Genomic DNA, 21,574 nt, shown 5'->3' on the forward strand with positions numbered 1-21,574 from the left:
TCTGCTTCTTCTAAAAATGCGAATTAAGAGGCTGGAAGAAAATCCCTGAGGAACCTGATTCAGAAACACCCATCTCACTAATGTTCTGACTTAATCTAAACTTCAGTTTCTTCCAACTAGGTATACAGTGGTTACTGACTCCCCTGGAACTGTGAGGGTTAAATAGGGTAATGCTTTAAAGCACTTGGCCCACTTCCTGGCACATGGCAAGCCCTTGGTTTATAAGCTAATATTCATTTTTTAATATGAGTTCCTGGTCCTCCAGTGAAAGAACAGAGCTTTTGGCCTATAAAATCGAATTCCCAGAAATAAGAAGCACTAGAAGGTGGAGGAGGGGTGGGATGGGGGGAAAGGTACTTAGAAGACCCCTGTTTTATTTTTTTTACAAATCCATATTTCACCTTAGCCACCATTGTGTTGTCCAGCTCTCTGCATTCTGGCTGCCTGTGAACTCCCTGAGGCTCCCCAGGGGAGGATGTTTTCCTGTGCCTCCTTCACCTCCCTGGGTCCCCTCCTCTCCCCTCCCTTCACCTCCCAGGTACCCCTCTTCTCCTCAAATATCAACCAGTTACAGTGGATTTCAATATCATTTCAGCATTGGCTGGGTGGCTCAGTTGGTTGGAGTGTCATCCCATACATTGAAAGGTTATGGGTTCAATTCCCAGTCAGGACACCTATCTATATACCTAGGTTGCTAGTTTGATACCTGGTTGGGGCGCATACAGGAGGCAACCAATCAATTCACCCCCCTCCCTCCCTCTCTCAAATCAATAAATATATCCTAGGGTAAGGATTAAATAATGTCATACCCTTTGTCCCCAAGCTCCTCCATGCCCAAGTCTGTGTGGATATGCCCTACCCTACCTCTCACCCTGCCCCCACTTGCCTTATTCTCATCTCTGTTTTTATTCTCCACTTGCAGCCTCCACACTACTGCTCAAAAATGAGCAAAGGCAAATGAAGAAACTAGGATATTGTGACACCCAAAATAGATCTTGGTGACGTCTCCAGTTGTTGAAACACGTAGATATGAAAGAGTGAGCATCCAAGACCGATTCCAGCCCTGATACTCTGGGGCTTCAGGGTGTTGGGGGAAAAGCACCAAGCTTCACAAATAAATCCCTTATTGATTTAAAATGTCCCCAGTGTCTGGAGAACCAAAAAGAAATTAGTGTGTGCTGATTAATACACACTATTAGATTGAAATGTGCTATTTTGGTATCAAGTCAAAGTGGCCAACTGGTAGTAGAGAGAGATGCCTGACAAAAAACCACACTGAAGCCTGGCAGACTGTTTTACAATTACTATTTGATACACACTGCAGCTGCTATGCATAAATTCACTGGTGTTCTGACGGTTAAAGCCCTTCACAGGAAGGCACATTAACTTTACTCTTTGTGTGCGTGATCTAATCAAGTTCATGATGGTATACTTACTTGCTGCAGAATAAATTAGAGTAGTGATCAAAAAAAAAAAAAAGAATGACAAAATGATCAAGCTAAACTTGGGTTGTGGCATGAGCAGTTAACAAAGATATTTATCTAGGTGACTAATTGTAGGAAGAAGCTCTGAAATATTTTAAATTGGAATAGTTTGAAATTAGTCCTCTAATTCAAAAGCAAGTAACAACCACTCACAAATGAATATGGCTAACTGACAAATGAGAATAATAAAGGTATCATCAGGTGACTGGGAGACTATAACCTCTAATTTGTTCTCTAGACCTAAAATTGCTTGTTTTATTGCCAATGTAATCTGAACCTGTAAATATACAAAACGAATAAATCAAACCCCTTTAGCACCTACTGCAAATATCACAACACAGTTCTGGGAAACACACAGTTATAATTAAAATGAAAGGCCACAGGGAAGCTTGCCGGATACCAGGCTTAAAAAACACCATTAGAGTACAAAAAAGAATGGAATCCTCTACAATTACCCTGCACTCTGTAAGGTGAGGATTCCATTAGCAAAACATTTATTTATCTTTGTGTCACTGAAATAAGGGGTTGTATGTTTATCCCTAAGCCTCCATGGCAAGAAAATGTGTGGCTTCCTAACAGAAAAGTTCCTCCTGAAAGAAATTAAAATGCTGGATGTATTTTTAGGAAGAGAAAACTCATCTAATGCTTATTATTCCATAATGGGTCTCTCTCTAACGTTGCTGGGGTCGGAGTGGGGAAATGCTCCTCTCATGGGCTGAGAAGAATAAAATGCCTTCTGTGTTATTCTTGGGTTTGGAATTCAGGTGGGATAATTAGGACATTCCTGCAGATTCCTGCCAGTCTGTCATATACAAGCTTTATCATTGTTCTTGGGGTTTTTGTTGTTTGTATTCTTTTTGCTCACTGCCAGAGAAAACCCAGCATAATCTCTTTCTACCAGCACATTGCAAGAGACTATGTTCTCTTTTTGATAGCAGGAATCAAATTTCCATAAAGCATACTGCTAATGAAATTATGAGCACTTAACATTTATTCATCACTGGAAGGAAATAGGGATCATAAGACATTAGACTTAAGAAACTTCCCTTGTGGAGCACTTTCTTTGAGCAGATTTTCCATGCATGGCTCTGTGGCCATTTTGGAGCAGCGCAAGTCACCACAAGTGCCGTGGCCCGGCACTCTGCAGGGTGTGAGAGTCTGGGCCTCCACTCACTGAATGCCAGGAGCACTTCTAGTGATTGTCATAACCCAGACCGCCCCGCACATTTCCCAGTGCTTCCTAAGGGGTGGTACCTCCCCTGACTGAGAACCACAGCCAGTGAATCTGGTGTGGGGCCTGGAGAATAGATTGAATCCCATTTGTAATTTCCAGAGAGTAAATTATTAGAATTTTAAAAAGAACTCTTGGCTATAGAATTCTGAAAGAATTAGTATGCAGTATTATCATTCCCTAATTCAAACTTAGAGATGTGTAATCACTCATATTCTGTGCCATAAGTTAGTTGCCAGATGAGCTGGTGCTTGACAGGTGCTGCCAATTGCTGGGCTAAGAGAAGTTTGTTGGACCAAAGAGTGTCACTCTAGTGCTACCCACCCTTGATCACTACCGCCGCTGACTCCCAGAGATGTTCTGAGATTCCAGCAATGGCCTCAGGAATCCAAAGTTTCCCCAAAAGACCCAGATACTGACTCAGTTTCCCTTTGCCCCACCGTTTTGTAGAAGACGTAGAGCACCCAGCTGGGTGAATCTCCAGAGCAGCCCTCTGACGGCCCAGGTGTGTGTGTTTTAAGGCTTTATCTGCATGGTCTCTTCGGCAGAATTTTATTTATTCTTTTAGCTATTTTAGTTAGTGTATTCAAACAGTTTCCTTCCCTCTTATTAAAAAAAATCACTTCTGCCTCATTGGGGTTGCATGTAAAATGAAACAGGAACATTAGCTGAGAATGTCTGATTTGTGCCTGTGCTTCCCTGTTGAAACTGCCTCAGCATCTAACTCTGTCAACAGGGTTTCTCGGGCCCATGATGCCAAGGAGGTGCAAGACCCTTTCCTCACCCACACTTCTCACAGCGTGCAACCGCTCTCCAATCAGGAAGGGTGGAAGGCAGCAGGCTGCTTCTTCCCCATTAATGTATAGCAGCGATATGCCATCTATGTACGCTAACAATGAGCGATCTGAAAAGGATATTAATTTTAAAACTCCATTTACAATAGCGTCAAAAAAAGAAAATACTTAGTAATTAACTTAAAATAGAATTAATTTAGGAACAGAATAGAGAGTCCGGGAATAAACCCGCATGTGTATTGTCAAATGATTTTCAACAAGGGTAATAGGAAAAAGACAATCTTTTCAACAAATGATGCTGGAAAAACTAGATATCCACATGCAAAAGAATGGTATTGGACTCTTACCTAATGCCATATACAAAAATTAACTCAAAATGCATCAAAGACCTAAATAAAAGAGCTAAAAACTATAAAAGACTCTGAAGAAACAATAGGGCAAAAGCTTCACAACATTGGACTTAGCAATGATTTCTTGGATATAACAACAAAGGCACAAGCAACAAAAAAAGAGAAGACAAATTGGACTTAATGAATATTAAAAACTTGTGTGCCTTGAGGCACACTATTAACAGTGAAAAGGCAATTCATGAAAGAGAACTCCTATATATTCTAGATAGTAATAAAAATATTATAATGAGAAAAATTCAAAGTGGGCTAAGTGTGGTGATTGCAAGGGGTGGGGGAGTATAAGGGAGTTAAATGGTAATGGAAAAAATAAAATTAAAATTTTTCAAAAATTAAAAAATATACAAATGAGCTAAGGATTTGAATAGACATTTCTCCTCAGAAGGTGTATAAATGGTTGATAAGGAAAAGACATTCAATATTACTAATCATTAGGGAAGAAAAATCAAAACCATAATGAGAAATCACCTCTCACTAATTAGGATGATTACTATAAAAAAAATAACAAGCATTGGTGAAATAAGGAAAAATTGGAACCTTGGTGCATTTTGATAAGTGTGTAAAATGGTGCAGGTGCTGTGGAAAACAGTATGGCTGTTCCTCAGAAATGAAAAAGATTTACCATATGATCCAGCAATTCCACTGCTAGGAATACACCCAAAAGAACAGAAAGTAGAGTCTTGAAGAGATATTTATACATCCATGTGCACAGAAATGTTATTCACAGTAGCTAAAACATGAAAGTTACCCAAGTGCCCATCAACGAAATGAAATATTATCCAGCCTTAAAAAAGGAAATTTTGACATATTCTACAATATGGATAAACCTTGAGGACATTATGGTAAGTGAAATAAGCTAGTCATGGAAAGACAAAGACTATGATTTTACCTGTATGAGATAGCTAGACCAGCCAAAAGCATAGAAACAGAAAGTGGAATAGTTGTTTTCAGGGCTGAGGGGAGAAAAGAATGGGAGTTATTGTTTATTGGATATAGTTTCTGTTTTATATGATGAAAAGAGGGTGTGTGTGTGTGTGTGTGTGTGTGTGTGTGAGTGTGAAATGCTTTATCCAAATGCCTCAAGCCTAGAAGAGAGGCCGACTTTTTTATGTGCCATAGCCACTTTGTAGGAAAACACATACCTCTTTGGAACACTGGTCTAGGACTTAACTTCACAGTTTTCAGTCTTCAGGAGGGGGACTTTGTCACTGCTTTTATGGGAAAGCAGCTGGATATAAAAAAGAGGGAAATGCACAAAGTGATTCTAAAAGTGGCACTAGACTCTGTTGGGTCATATGATAAGATAAAAACATTCAGGATGTATCTCCTAAAACTAGGAGCACAAATCAAAACCTATGTTAACTTTTTCTCTGAAATCTTTTTAGGTTTCAAGTGTGTTTTCTCCCCAACATTTCTAGACTCACGTTCTGCCCCACTCCTCTTCTTTTCCCATCTCAACCCCCACCTCCCCACTTCCCTTCTCTGTCTATACAGAGGTCTCCTTCTATGGAGGTAGAGGAAAGGTAAAGGCCCCCAAAGATGCCCATGCCCCTGTTCCTGGAACCTGTGAATATGTTGTTACATGGTAAAGAGAAATTAAGCTTGTAGATGGAGTTAAGGTTGTTCATCAGCTGACCTAAAGATAGGGAGATTATCCTGGATTATCTGGGTGAGCCTGACGTAGTTATAAGGATCCTTCGAAGTGAAAGGAGGGGGCGGAGGAGAGTCAAAGGGAAATGCGACTAGAGGGGAGTTTAGAGTGATGTGACAGGAGAAGGGCTCTGTGTGTATTTGCTGGCTTTGAAGATGAGGGAAAAGGCCAAGAGCCAAGGAATGTTGGCAGCCCCGAGAAGCTAGAAAAGGAAAAGAAACAGATTTTTTGTTAGAGCCTCCAGAAGGCACGCAGCCCCGCAACACCTAGAATTTAGCCCAGTGAGACCTATTTCAGACTCCTGGCCTCCCACACTGTAGGGTAATAAATTTCTACTGTTTAAGCTACTAAATTTATAGTAATATATTACAGCAGCAATAGACCGACTATTCATATACTTTCTAGCTCAGTCTCCTCAGGACATCCGCAGCTTTCCCGGGAACAGGAACAGGTATTACAAGACATAAACTTTCCTGGATACTCAAGTGAAAATAATGGGTTATTTACTCACTTAATGGCAGATCTGTCAGCCAATAGCAGAGAAACCCTTAATGGTAATGGAAACAAGATAAGTGCTTCTTTCTCTTCACATAGATGGTAACCAGTTTATAGCTGGCCTAGTGGCTCTAATCCTTCCTGCTCACCCCGGAGTGTAGCCTGGAGATTTAAGATGGGGCTCTATAGTCAACATGACTACCATCCAGGCCAGCAGCAGGAGGAAGGGGAGGCAAAGGGCACACCCCCTCCCTTCTACTTATATCCCATTGGCCAAAACTTAGTCATTTAACTAGACTGAGCTTCAAGAGAGACTGGGGAATGTATCTCTCCACTAAACTATGCCCAGCTAAAATTCATAAATTTTAATTTGTAAGAAACATTAGCTTCACAGAACAGTGTCCAGGGGCTTGAAGATCATGGCCAGCTTCCAATTTAAATGAATGGAAGAGGTAGGCTACTCTAATGGATAAGTCAATATTCCATCTTGTCCCTGAGAGGTTTTGCAAGGTGGTTAGATATGTGTTTGATTCGGGGGCATATAATTAATTTCCTGTAGGGCTGCGATGATTGGGTCCCTAACCATGTGGATGAAATCTTAGTTGTTAAAGCCTCCTTTTATTTGTTTTGTTTGTTTTTCCATGTTTCTTGATCTTCGACATGTGAAAGCAGAGTCAGAAATCTTCGTGGCTTTAAAATCCCTTGAATCTTCCCTCCCATTTTGTTATCACTAAGCCCTTTGAAAATAAATAGAAGCAACAGTTAATTTATCTTCCAGTTTATAATGTACACGTTATTTTGCAGCATTCTTTGTAAAATAGCACTCTCCACAAAGGGACTTCTTTGTTTGCAGAGAGTTATACATAATTTCTTTTTTGTTGTGAAGAACTAGATATCAAGAAATAAGAACCGAAGGAAATAATTTATAGTCTTTTGCTTTTTTGGTAATTAAAAATTATTTTTTTATTTTAGTAAAAAATTTATGTATTGAGTTTATTATGGGTTATTCTTTCTTCTCCAGGTTTTCAATTTGTCCTCTTTCCCTTTTTAGATGGTAACATGATCCTGCTTTATCCCTAGATAAAAATATTCCCCAAAGCTAGCAGAAGTCACAGCTTTTAATATAGTCTTCTGAAGAAGAGTCAACCAGTGTTGACTGAAGCAGTGTATTAATGCTTTTCATTTCTGAGTCATGCACACCAGTTAAATTGCAGCTCTCAGCCATTGCTTCATTATTGGGTGTCAGTGACCCCAAGGGACACACTTACACAGATGGTCCTGAAATAGCATGTGGTGCCTTGGCATGAAGTGAGATCAGAATGCAGGGAAAATGAGCAAAAATAAAATAGGATGCATTCTGAGATGAACAACAAGAATAAAGTGAGACTGTGGGTCAATAAAAAATTAGAAGAGAAATAAAATTGGGGTAGGTAGTGGGAGGGGGTGGGGACAAGGATGAGGAGGGTGCCTGGCAGAGCCAGCGGCAAAGAAACCACGTCTCAGTCTACATGGGTTCAGAGCTCCACTCTCTAAATAGTTATGTTCCATTTGCACATTTTAAAAAGTAGTAAATCTGTTGCACCTAACTTAGAATGCCACTTGTGAACTCATTGATATAATTAACAATTTAGACAGGGCAGCCCCTCCCCCTGGACATTATAGATGTGTTTCTGAAGAATTGTGAATGAAGTGAATAGTTGTGAATAAAGCCATATTTCAGACAGAGTGAAGAGAAATGACTATTTAAAACAACGCTGGCTGAGTGACATGGCAAAGCCATACCTCCGACTGTAGCGTCTCCAGTTTAATAGGCCTAGGCTGCGAGCATTATAGAAAGTTGGTGTGTGAGCCTGTCCATCAAGAGAGCAGAGTAAACTTGGTGTCCTTAGTCCTAAAGGATTATGTAATTTACTGTTCCTCTGTCTGCTTGCCTCTCACTCATCCTCCCAGGGCACTCCACAGTATCAGACAATAGTAGTACCCACTAAATAACAGCAGTAATAACATATACTACCGCCCTTATAATTTTGTTTATTTTATAAACTATGATAATTTTAATAGCTTGCTTTATTAATGTGGCAGCATATCTTATTACAACTGACTTGGTAGCATTGTTCCCCACCCCCCAAATAAGGATGTAAGGGCAAAAGGTGAGGGGAGTTGGGGAAGCAAACCCATGTTCCAGTCCGCCTGACAATCTGAGGCAGTGCTGCATTGAAGAGGGAGAGGGCTGGATCCCTCAATTACAAGGAACCTGCACATTCGGCAGCTCCTGGATTCTCTGATGCATTCTTCTTCCTTCTTTTCTTACTTAGCGTGTCTGAAAAACCCACCCAGCACCCCAATGGCCAGCAACAACACTGCCAGCATAGCACAAGCCAGGAAGCTGGTGGAACAGCTGAAGATGGAAGCCAACATCGATAGGATAAAGGTAAGGATACCATTACCCACACAGCTTATCTAGCCTTGACTGTAAGGAGCACGATTTGCAGCAACCTACCATTTAATTCTCTTTCCATACAGAGTAATGAAGCCAGCAATGATGAGAGAGAAACTTAATGATTGGACAAAAGTTCATTTGTCTAATGTCTTTGCCTTTTCTAGATCTCTCCAGCATAATATAATAGTATAAATTAAAACTGGTTATCCATGTAGAATTAAAAACAAAACAATAACCACAAAACAAAGTAGAAATAAAACATAGGCTCATGACTGAATGCTAGAGAAGGAAGTCGGAGAACACCTAAAATGGAGCAGTCCACCAGTCGACCACCCTTACCTTGTAGGACCCTCTTCTTATTTGGATTTTAATTTTTTTCTGTCCTGATTTAACTTCAAAGTTTAAGTGTCCAGCTTTAATGTCTATTCCTTCCAATTCCCCATTGTAGGTTACTTTTTTTCTGTTTCATTATACTTTATTGGATTTTTTTTTATCTGAAATACAAAAATCACACATGGTCTCCCTAAGAAGTCAAACAGCACAGAGGTTTGATGGAAGTTTAATCATCTGCTCTTTTCCTTCTTTCTTCCACTGCCCAGATCTCTCCTGACAGCTTTGCCTTAAGTTGGGCCCAACTCATATTGAACCAAGACTCTAACTCCAAACACTTTGTTGTCAGATTTTAAATGTGAAGTTGACCTACACGGTGTCATGAACAGATAGCTGTGGCAGGTGTGGTCACATGACATTTTGTCGACTACCGAAACTTCACTTTCCCAGAAGATCCAAGCATATTGTAAAATCAAACCCAGAAACATATCTCATTTTACTAAAAACTAGAACATTCTTCCAAATGTCTTTTGTATACACTAGAATAGTTTTCCTATTTTCTCCATACCTGACCTAGTGACTTGGACAATCCAGCCTCCTTTGGAACGTGCTTCTAGAATAAGTGTCAATAAATGACGGCTTGTGAGCCACATTCAGCCCACTGCCTGTTTTCATAATTTCATTTGCATGTTGTCTATGGCTAACTTTCACACTGCAACAGCAGAATAGAGTAATTGCAACAGAGACCTGTGGCCCCCAGGTCATAATATATTTACTCTCTGGCCTTTTACAGAAAACTTTACTGACCCCTAGTCTAGAGCAATGGTTCTCAGCCATCTTTACATTCAGATCACCCAGGGAATTTTACAAACAGACCAATTCTGAGACTACATCTTATACCAGTTAAATTAAAGTCACTTGGGATATGATTCAGGCATGAGTATATTTTTTATTAGTTAATGTCAATGTATATCTGAGGTTGAGAACCTCAGTCCTAGAGAAAGGGGTTAGCTCCTTTTAATTCCCGCCAGATACGTGCAGGAGAGTGAAGGGAGAGCTGGTCTTCCCCCATAAATAAGCTGAGCAAATATCCATGGACACTTTTCCGTCTACCCAAGTGTCCTTTGTCAAATCTGAGGCCACAAGAGGCAAACAGCTTCTACTCTTCTTCTAACAGATTTCATTCTCTTTATTCACAAATGAGATAAAGGGTCTTCACCATCTGCCTTGCTCCTTTACCACCTGCCTCTTCTCCTCTCTTCTCTTTGCCTCTCCTTGTATTCTCCCTTGCTGAAGAAGTACCCTGTGGCAGGTAGGCATAATAATTGCTGGGAGAAGTGAGGTGGCCCAATGACTGTAGCTTCAGAAAGAGCTTTTTGGGGTTTTTGGGGAGATGTTTCTGGTCATAGGCCCTCTAGAAAAATCCACTTTGGCTTTTGGGGTGATCCAACTAAGGTAAAAGTGTGACGTACTATAATGATTGGCATTTTCTGTTACTACTCACCACCCTCAGGCCTGGCTCCTGAAGGCAGCTGTGAGAGTGTTGGTGGTGATGAAAAGGTAACGGTGGAAGAAGACAGATATAGCCTTTTCAGCCCTAGATCAGACCTTTATCATTCCTCACCTGAACTATTAGCTGCAAAAGGCTCTTAGCTGATCTCTGAAATTCCATCTCAATTACCCACCATGTTACTGCCAAAGAAAAAAATATCTATGAGAAATCTCATTATGTTCCTCTCCTATGGAGAATCTTTTTGTGATAGCCATCACCTGTAAAATAAAATTCAAACTCTTTTTTAAAAATTATTTTTTGCCCTGGCCTGTGTAGACTTGCTTGGAGCATTATCCCCTGAACAAAAGGTTGAGGGTTTGATTCCCAGGCAGGGCACATACCTAAATTAAAGGTTCAATTCTTAATTCCTGGTCCCCAGTCCAGGTACATACAGCCCCCAGTCTGGGTGCATACAGGAGGCAACCAATCGATGCTTCTCTCTCACTCCAATGTTTCTCTCTCTTTCTCCCTCTAAAAGCAATGAAAAATAAATGTCCTTGGGTGAGGATAAAAAAGTATTTTTCAATTATAGTTGATATACAATATTATATTAGTTTCAGGTATTCAACAGTGATTAGACATTCATATACCTTACAAAGTGATCACCGCTCTAATTCTAGTATTCATCTGGCACCATACATAGTTACTACAATATTATTGACTATATTCCCTATTTGTACTTTATCTCTTAGTGACTATGTTTGTAACTTTCAGTTTATGCTTCTTAATCCCTTTTACCTTTCTCAGTATCTTACAGTTATCTAAGTACATGTCTTTAACCTCATTGCTTAAATTTAGTCCTAGGTATTTTATTCTTTTTTATTGTAAATGGGATTATTCTCTTAATTTCTCTTTCTGATTACTTTCTATTAGTGTATAGAATTCAATAAATTTTTGAATATTAATTTTACATCTTGCTACCTTACTAAATTCATTTATTAGTTCTAATAGTTTGGGATAGAATCTGTAGGATTTTCTATATATAGTATCATGCCAGCTACAAACAATGGCTGTTTTACTTCTTCCTTTCCAATTCAGATATCTCATTTCTTTTTCTTCTCTGATTGCTGTGGCCAGGACTTCCATTACTATGTTGAATAAACATGGTGGAAGTGGACATCCTTGTCTTGTTCCTGATCTTAAAGAAAAAGCTTTTAACTTTTCACTGTTGGGTGTGATATTAGCTATAGGATTGTCATAGATGGCCTTTATTATGTCGAGGTATGTTCCCTCATCTCCCCTCTACTCACCTCCCAGTTGTTATAGAGAGATAGGTGCTGGGTTGTGTCAAATGTTTTTTTGCATTTATCAATATGATCATATCCTTCATTTTTATCCTTCATTTTTGTATGTGGTGTATCACATTACAAAATTCAAATTCTTTAGCAGAGTATGCAAGGACCCTGCCCATCTTTTAGCCTTATCCCCTTCCTTTTTGCCCACATGTTATACTGAACCACTTAATTCCCTTGAGGGGAATTTAAAATGTTTGGAACATTCACTGTTGTCCTCTCTGTCTTTCTGTTTTACCAACTCCAATGAATTTACAGTTCCTTGAACATTCAGACCAATCATCATATCTTTTGAGAAGCTTTCCCAGAAACTCCTCCTAAAGTTGGATTTTTGCTGTTTTTCAGTTGGTCACTAATTCATTTACCTAGTAAATATTTTACTGAGAGATTTCTAAACTGCCAAGCCTCTTTAGGTACTAGAGATACAGAGGTGAATAAAGGTGAAGACATAATTCTTGCCCTCAAGGATCTCCTTGTCTAGTGAAGGATTACACAAAGTATGAACAAGATTTATCAATGATGCCAATAAGATATCCAAGGAGCACATTACCAAATGCCATCAGAAAGAAGCCAACAGCACATCCTGTTTCCTTTTGTATACTACTACTAAAGACACCAAATAAATCACTATTAAAAGAACATCAATCTAATCAACTGAGCACCAAGGAGTTGCCTTCCTAGGTGATGTTTATTCAAATCTCTGAATCCTTCTTGATGTTATTAGACCTTAATTGTTGCAAATACAGCAGCAGCCTGTATTTCAGCATTTGTTCTGCACATTGGAGCCAGGCAGGCATGCTGTGGTGAAGTGTCAGATTATTTTTAGTTTAGCTGTTGGATAAAACTGTGGCTGTATTGACACAGTTATCAGCTAGCTAGTTTAGGGCTTGGTTATCTGCCTTTAGAGGTCCCTTCAAGGCTTCTGAGCATTCTGGCTTCTGTACCTGCTTTTCATGTATAATACTGTCAGCAGGAAGGGGCTTCTCTCTGAATATCCCAGGTCGTGATTTTCTAGTCAGAATAGTGACCTCTTCAAGTCATCATTTCTGGAAGCAGTGGCTTTGTACACATCTGGTGCAGCCTACTGCAGCTGAGGCCACAAGGAACAGGGAGGGGGTAGAGGGCACTGCTGGCCCTGGAGCTGCGGAGGGTCTTTTAAGCAGGGGATGGCCTTCTCTCTCATGTGGCCTCCTGAATAATTTAGGCAGCATAGAGTAGCCCTACCATAAAAGAATCTGAATAGCATTTTTGTTTTTAAACCATCTTGTTTCCTATCCCTGCACATCACAGATCCTGGGATATTTGGGCTGTGGAACCCATCATCTACTCATAAGCCTTGGCATATATAAATTATACTCCCAGCTTTTCTGTGTTTGTTAGCATTTCATCCAGGGACAGAAAGTAAAATCAAAGAAGCTGGACAGGGGTCTGGGGAGGAGGGACAGAGAGAGTGCAGTGGAGACTGTGACACTCAGATATGTGGAACAGCAGTACACTCACACTAAGGCGAATGAAAGAAACCTTGTCCCGAGAGTACAAGTTGAGAGAGCATGCAGAAGAGTGAAGGACAGCAGGACTTCAGTAAATCTATTTATTCATCACTATATTAGGAGTCTTTGGGTTTCTAATAATAGGAACCTAACCCCACACTCGCTTAAGCAGAAAGAGGGGATTGATTGTAAAAGATAGAGAGTGTCTCAGAATCCAAGAGCAGAAATGTAGCTGGGTGAGCAGTGGACATGAGAATTGGAAGGCCATCGAGAACTGTAGGTGTTCTGTGACGTGTCCCTGTTTCTCTCTGTGTGTCTACCTCTTTCTTTTCTGGGGAAGAATAGATTTCTCAGCTACCGATTTCACATGAAAGTCACAAGATGGCCCCCCGTGGCTCCCAGAATCACATGGCACAGTTCCAGCTCCATGAGGAGATAGATTGATTCAATCTCTTTTAGTCCCGATTCCATATTACTAGAGTAGCACCTCTGTCCTAGCAAGAATGAGCCATCTGCAGCTACAATCCACTGACATTAGAACTGAACCACATTGCACAAACATGGCTCTTAGGAATTAATCCATCCATATGGATGGAAAGTGGATACATATTTAAGGAGGGGAGAGAATCACTGTGAGCTGAAAAAATGTTCTTGGACAGAGGCCATCGTTATATCATGAAAGATAATGTAGATGTAAGAGCAAAAGAAAGCCAAGGCCAGGAGTGTGGGTGAAATGATTGCTTCTTTAATAATTGGATGCTCCATAAATTGACCCCACATAAAAATGTCAAACTTGTTTCTCATTTCTCCCAAATGTTCCCAATAGACCTTTCTAACTGGGTCTGTACACCATCCCAAGAATATGCTGTGCAAATTCCCACCTCTTTGGTTATCCACGTCCCTCACTGAGAACACCCTTTCCCTCATTCTTTTTCTATCTGTTATAGACTGGGTTGTGTCCCCCACAAAAATTTGTATGTTGAAATCCTAACCCCCAACATGCTAGTATTTAGAGGTGGGGCCTTTGGGAGGTTATCAGGTCATAAGAGCAATTAGTGTACTTTTATAAAAGAGACCCCAGGGAGAGGCCTTGCCTCTTCTACCATAAGAGGACACAGCAATAAGAGCGCCATCTATGAACCACAAAGCAGCCTCTCACCAAACACTAAATCTGCCAGCACCTTGATCTTGGACTTCCCTACCTCCAGAGCTATGAGAAATAAATTCTGTTGTCTATAAGTTGCCCAGTCTCCGGTGTTTTGTGATACCAGCCTGAATAATCTAAAATGCTATCCAAACCTTATGCCTCTATTAGGGGTCAGCTGAAATCCTCACTTATCCGTGAATCTTTTTTTTTTTCATTTTGACTGTATTTACTAATTAATTTGCTAATTTTACCCTCATCAGATAAATTTTTCCAACAAGACTTTTTGAGGTCTGTCCAGAAGGTATCCAGCTATGTAATATGAAAAACAGACATTTATTGAAGAAGATACAAGAAACATTGTACACAGGACAACGATGCCTCTGTCCCCTTCAAGTGAGGCACCTTGGGACCTCACAGTTCTCCCAATCACCATCAGCTGTCCGTTGTATTTTCCTGAATCTCATCGATGGTCTGAAATCCCTTCCCTTTCAAAGGGAAAGCGATTAGTTTGGGGAAAAGCCAGAAGTCCCAGGGTGCCAAATCTGGGCTGTTAGTGGGGCTGAGTCACATAGGTAATTTGATATTTCACCAAAAGACTCTCCGCACAAGACCTGATCCCTGGGCAGTTACATCATCTTGATGAAGCTGCCAGTCACCAGTTGCCCATAGCTGCAGCTTTCTGAATCATCCAAGGAAGGAATGTTCAAGCTTAATGCAAAATTTGATCAGATTCATTGCTTTACTCGCTTAGTCATTTTAAATGCAACAACCACACAATACACATGTTCACTCAACAGTGCTAACACCCCCACTGACTAATACAGTGACCTTGTTACTGTTCACCATGCACATTTCAGTCCACACCCTTGGCTGCCAGTTTTCATCAATGTTGCTCAAACCATTCTTGTTATATTAACAATGGCTGAACTTTTTCCAGATAGACCTCAAAGCCAAAGACCATGTTATTTACTTCTTTTCATCCTTCATGGTGCTGAGGTATACAGGCAGTCAGGAAACACTTTTTTAGTGAATAGCTTTAAGTTCATGTACTAAGAGTGTCATATGCAAAAATATTAGGAACTATATTCTACATGGCATTGCTAATTATATTTATGGTTTGGGAAATTCCAGAAATAAGGTAATTGGCCAAATAAAAGTGTGGTAATAGGGGAAAATTTAATGAAATATAAAAAAGAAGGACAGACTTGATCACTTTACGGGTAAGTAAAACATACCATGTCATTTGTGTGTTTATAATTAGGCAGCATTTATGGTATATCTTTTTTTTTAAATAGTTCAACATAAAAAGAACAGGTTGATTTTCATAACTGGAAAATATGTATGAATTATTTAACCAAACATGAACGTTTCTAATGATTAAATCATCTTCCTGATGGTTGGCTCATGGTAGATTGGAATTGAACTTCACAAAAAGCTGTATGAGAAATGGGCCAGTTAGTCATCATACTTGTTACTAGAGAAGGGACATACATCCTAGGTTTGGGACTTTTCAAGTGTTTTTTCAGCATTGAGTTGAAAGTTTTAACATTTCTTTCCTAAACAGGTTTGTGTTCCATTTATTAGACAGAATGCGATTCAAGCCCCTTTCTAGGCTAATTGAGAGTATTTGTAGGGATAATAAAATTGGCGTCGTATATCAAAGGACTATAGAGAAAAGGGCTGTTCAAGGATGGCCAATTCTAATTCATTTGGTTTACTGAAAAGGAAGCAAAAATTTAAAAATTTAATTCAAGCGTACATTAATAACTGAACATAAAGCTTTATTTTTATGAGGGTTGATATAACTTTTAAAATGTTAATAGAGGAAAAGGGGAAGGGTTTACAGGAACAAGTATAAAGGACACGTGGACAAAAATTAGGGTGGGGTAGAAATGGGAGGGAGGTGGGGAGCACTGAGGGGGGATGGGCTGGGATGGGAGTAAAAGACAGAAAACTGTACTTGAACAGCAATTAAAATAAAAATAAAATAAAATAAAATAAAAATCAATAGATATTTGTTATAAGCACCAAGTATACACTTAGCCTTATGTACTGTACTTGCAGCTAGAAAAACAGTGCTGCTGTGAAGCCTTGGTAGTTTGAAATGTCTGGGAAATGAAGTTTTCTTCACAGTCTTGTTTTCAGGCCAGAGGACGTCTCCATTCTTAGAAAATGTAACTATTTTGGATGGCAATTTTGAATGTCTTTCTTGTTTGATTAAATAGAGTAAATTAAATACAAGGTACTTTTTCTTGATGACTATTGTTTCTAAAATTAATTATTCTATATCCTTTTTAAAAATACCCTATTGATATATACCATCAATTTAATATCACCTTGGAGGAGTGGAAAGGGGAAGCTTATTTAGAATATTCAGCACTGGCTGGTGTGGCTCAGTATATTGAGTGCCGGCCTGTGAACCAGAGGGTCACCAGTTCAATTCCTAGTCAGGGCACATGCCTGGGTTGTGCGCCAGGTCCCTGGTTGAGGGGGTGTGCAAGAGGCAACCAACTGATATTTCTCTCGCCTCTCTTTCTCCCTCCCTTCCCTTCCCAAAAAATAAATAAATACATTTTAAAAAACAATACTCACATCATTTTATAAATAAAAATAGTAGATATTTCTCTATGCAACTATAATTTCTCTAGTATCAAAATCAAAGTTTGAGCCCAGTGCTCCTCACAGTCACAGTGGAAAGACCATCAGACTCATCTCTGGGCACCAGCAGTGATTCGTGGCTACATGGTGACGCCGGCACTGTGGTGACTCGCAGCTCTCCATTCCCTACATTAGTGAGCTTGCTCTCTGTGGCACCTCTCATGTTCTCAGTAGAATTCCAAGGCATAACAAAGGGAGCTGAGGCTTCTTCTGCATTTACCAGTGCTTAAGCTAGGTGTGTAAATTATCCTTTACTTGAATTACATGTTGATGATTCAAAGAGAACTGAAGCTTTTAAGTGGCCAGTGCTTTTGACCTTAGTAAAAGGTCTTTCTAAACAAATGTCAGACCATTCTCTCCTAGTGTGAAAATTCTGTGATCTCTTCCCAGAGGTTCAGTAGTTTCTTTTTCCCTCAACTACATTGCCAGGCCTGTGACAGACAGTGTTCAATGTTCAGTATAACATCCCATTTTCCAGCCTCCATCCAAGTGTGATCTTTGAAATTCTTGTAAGCAACAAATTAGAGTTGTCAACCTGGATGGCTCCATTAGTGCCAGCAATTCAACTGAAGGAGTGATTGAATGATGCTCCTCTTAATGCACAAGCGACTTCCCACGTGCGCAGTCAATGACAGCCTGTCAGTGCTTAATTCTTTGCCTGATGGCTTGCAAGCATTTTGCAACATCATTTTTAAGATGTGTTTCAAAAGATAGACTTGGGTGGAATTACATAATTTGAGGTGTCTCAATTTCAGGATGTAATGAAGACAGAGCTATATCCTAGCATACTGTTTAAATTCTTAGGTCGGGTTTTTATCCTTAGAGAAAATTGCTTCTTCTCAGAGCTGTCAGGGTGTCTGCCTAGAGAAGGTTTCTTTTTTGTTTTGGTTTGTTTTGAGCCTAACATCACATTCTAGTGACCTTTTTTGGGACTGTCTAGTGTCCCCTTCCCCTTACTGCCTGGTTCTTAGCCCTAGTCTGGTTCAGTGAGGCTGCTGGATAGTGGTTTTAGCCATTGTTGATTCGGGAGATCCTTGCTGTTATCAGAAGTAAATCCCTTCACTTGCCCTTAAGTTTCATCTCCCTGATCAAGGACATGTTCCAGCGGTTCATGCCCTACCACCGGCCCCTCACCATCCTCCCCAAACACACACACTCTCTATCCCTTTTACCCCACTTTACTTTTATTTTCTTATAAAACTTCATACCTTCTAATATTACCTCTAGCAACTTTTTGTGTTTTATTTTCTGTTTTCTTCATTCTCTCACTCAGGTACTGTGTAAGCAATTTGATTATGTTGTGCTTTGGAGTAGTTAGATTCATGTTTCTTTTTTTTAAGATTTTATTTATTTATTCTTAGAGAGGGAAGGGAGGGAGATAGAGAGAGAGAGATAAACATCAATGTGCAGTTGCTAGGGGTTATGGCCTGCAACCCAGGCGTGTACCCTGGCTGGGAATCGAATCAGCGACACTTTGGTTCGCAGCCTGTGCTCAATCCACTGAGCTATGCCAGCCAGGGCTAGATTCATGTTTCTTCATCTGAGGTTTGTTGAGTTACTTGAGACTGTGAGGTTTGTAGTTTTCATCAAATTTCAAAATTTTTCCTCCATTATGGCTTCAAATATTTTTCCCTTCCCTCTACCTACTATCTTTCTCCTCTCTCTCACAGACTTCAGCTATACACCCATTGGATCACTTCAGGTTTTCTCCTTGCTCAGTGTGTGCTGTTTATTCTTAGCCTGTTTTCCCTCTGCTTCACTTTGGAGAGTGCCCTTTGTTGCCTTCAAGTTGACTCATTTTTTCTCCTGCAGCATCTAATCTGACGCTGATTTCAGCTAGTGTATTTTTTTTTTTTACCTCCAGAGATCTGATCTGCCTTTTTAAGATCTTCCATGTCTATTTTTATCATTTTTGCTTCCCTCTATATTTTTTATTATATGGACAATATATACAACAGCTATTTTAATATTATCTTTATCTACTAATTTTTTCACTGTGTCCATTCTGGGTCTTTTTTGGATTAATTCTTTCTCATGATAGGAGAAATTTTTTTCCTACCTATTTCATGCCTCTTTTTTCTTGTTGTTTTTATTTTATACATTTTGGATTTTATCTTGTGGCATGCTGAAAGTTTTTTCAGTCTTTTAAATATTTTAATTTTGCACTGTGGTGCAGTTAAGTTACTTAGAAACATTTTGATTTATTCAAGGCTTACTTTTAAACTTTGACCGGGGAGTCTATAACAGCCTTTAACCTAGGCCTGTGTGGTGCCATGACTGAAACATTACCCTTCTTAGGACTCTACTCAATCCCCGTTTTATTGTGAAGTTTTTCTACTCCGACCAATGGAGACACAAATTATTTGGGCCTTGTGTGCTCATCAGGGATTGTTTCATTTGATCCTTTGTAAAATTCTTTGCACAGCTTCAAGCAGCTGTCTTCCACAAATGTGCTTATCAGTATTCAGCTGAAGACTCAAAGGAATCCTCTGAAGGCTTCCAGAGCGTGAGTGCTCTCCCCTACCCTCAGCACACACCCCAGATCTTTCTCCCCTGTTACCCTCACCTCACCTCAGGGACACTTCTGAGCTTACTGGGTACTCGCTACCTGTGCTATGGCCCGGAAACCCTTTCAGGCAGTAAGGCTTATCTGGTCTCCATTCTCTCAGGGATTACTGTCTTTTGCTGCTTACTATATAACATTTACAAACATTTTTTGCATATATTTTGTCAAATTTTAAATTCAAGCAGAAAGGTTTCATTGGTCTCTGTGACTCCATCAGAATCAGAATTGGAAGTCTACAGTACTACATCAGCCCCACAAGGACAGGAATCTTTGTGAGTTTTATTCCCTAATTCCAAGCCTCTAGACTGTGTCAGGCATATTAGATTTTGGGTAAATATTACCTTAAAGAAATACTTGTTGGATAAGATAATGTTTGAGAGCTCTTTCAGCAATTCTTTGCGTGTCTACTACATGCCAGGCACCAATTCCACAGTGGTGAATAAGGCAAACTTGGTCCCTACTGTCATAGAGCACAGCGCTTAACATAAAAGACATATATCAAAAAAAAAAAAAAAAGAATGATCCTAATTATGTACTGTGATAAGTGTTTTTCTATGAAGGAACAGAGCAGGTTGCTCTGAGCAAGAATAATGAGGAAAGTCATTATGGGATGAAGTGTTTTGTGAGGACTCTACAAAGAGGCAACATTTCAGCTGACTCCTGGAAGAAAAGAAAGAGCCAGCCTGCTGGGGCGATGGGGGGAAGAATGTTTCAGGAAGTTGTATATGTGAAGCTCTGAGGCAGAAAAGAACTCGAAAATTTGGCAGAATTAGAGGAGACCTGTGTGGGGAGGTGAGAATACCACACCATGGAATTGGAGCAGTGGGCAGGCCCAGCACAGGCAAGACCCACAGGTCATTTTATGGTGTTTTGATTTTCTACCAAGTGCAACGGGAAGCTATTGAGAGTTTTAAATAGGGGAGTGATATGAGCCAATATACATTTTTAAAATATCTTTCTGCTGCATATGGGGAATACTACTCCTGGCACAGTTATGAAAGAAGAAAAGTTATTTAAAACCAAGATTCTTAAACATTTCTTTGCGCCCTAAACCTGCTTGGCTGTCTGTTGAAGAATATGGTTCCCTTCTCAGAATAATGTTTTTAACTTACAAAGGAAACTAATTATATTGAAATATGGTTCATCAAAATATTTTTAGGAAGCCCTGGCTGCTCTGGCTCAGTGGATTGGGTGTGGGCTGCAAACCAGGGGGTCACTGGTTCAATTTTTGGTTTGAGCACATGCCTGGGTTGCAGGCCAGGTCCCCAGTTGGGGCCATGTGGGAGGTGGCCACACATGGATGTTTCTCCCCCTTTCTTTCTCCCTCCCTTCCCCTCTCTCTAGGAATAAATAAAATCTTTAAAAATATATTTTAGGAAAATATTTGTGATCTAGTTATATATGTGTGTACTCCTTTATTAACTGATTCTATAAGATCTAATAGTGGGTCTATAATTATAAAGTGGGTAAACATGAATGAAATGTTGAGATGTTTACAATAACTAACATGAGAGAAAATATCTGATTTCTATTGGCAACTAAGTCACAGAAACTGCTACGGTGGTGTTTTTTACATCGATAATGGAAAGAAATGCTAAATTTCCATTGAGGTTAGTGAAAATAAAGATGTAATTATTATTATTTTTTAAACATTGTATTGATTATGCTATTACAGTTGTCCCATTACCCCTCTCCACCCTGCACACCCTCCCGCACCTACATTCCCCCCTCTAGTTCATGTCCATGTATCATAAGTTCTTTAGCTTCTACATTTCCCATACTATTCTTGCCCTCCCCCTATTTTCTACCTATCATCTATGCTACTTATTATCCATTCCTTTTACCCCTCTCTCCTCTTCCCACTCTCCTGTTGCTAACCCTCCATGTGTTCTCTGTTTCTGTGGTTCTGTTCCTGTTCTAGTTGTTTGCGTAGTTTGTTTTTGTTTTAGGTGTGGTTGTTAATAATTGTGAGTTAGCTGTCATTTTACTATACATGTTTTTTATCTTCTTTTTCTTAGATCTAAGTCCCCTTAACAT

At 39.7% G+C, this 21,574-nt stretch overlaps 1 protein-coding gene across 1 annotated transcript in view; it reads left to right on the forward strand.

Annotated features, from left to right (window-relative positions):
- GNG2 (G protein subunit gamma 2) overlaps positions 1–21,574 on the forward strand; it is a 108,761-nt gene that overhangs the window by 79,342 nt on the left and 7,845 nt on the right. The window contains exon 3 of the mRNA XM_036010028.1: positions 8,378–8,493. Within this exon, the coding sequence (XP_035865921.1) occupies positions 8,407–8,493 (87 nt within the window). The 5' untranslated portion in view covers positions 8,378–8,406. The remainder of the gene's footprint in view (positions 1–8,377; positions 8,494–21,574) is intronic.

Source organism: Phyllostomus discolor, chromosome 1 (genome assembly GCF_004126475.2).
Source record: "Phyllostomus discolor isolate MPI-MPIP mPhyDis1 chromosome 1, mPhyDis1.pri.v3, whole genome shotgun sequence".
Taxonomy (NCBI): Eukaryota; Metazoa; Chordata; class Mammalia; order Chiroptera; family Phyllostomidae; genus Phyllostomus; species Phyllostomus discolor.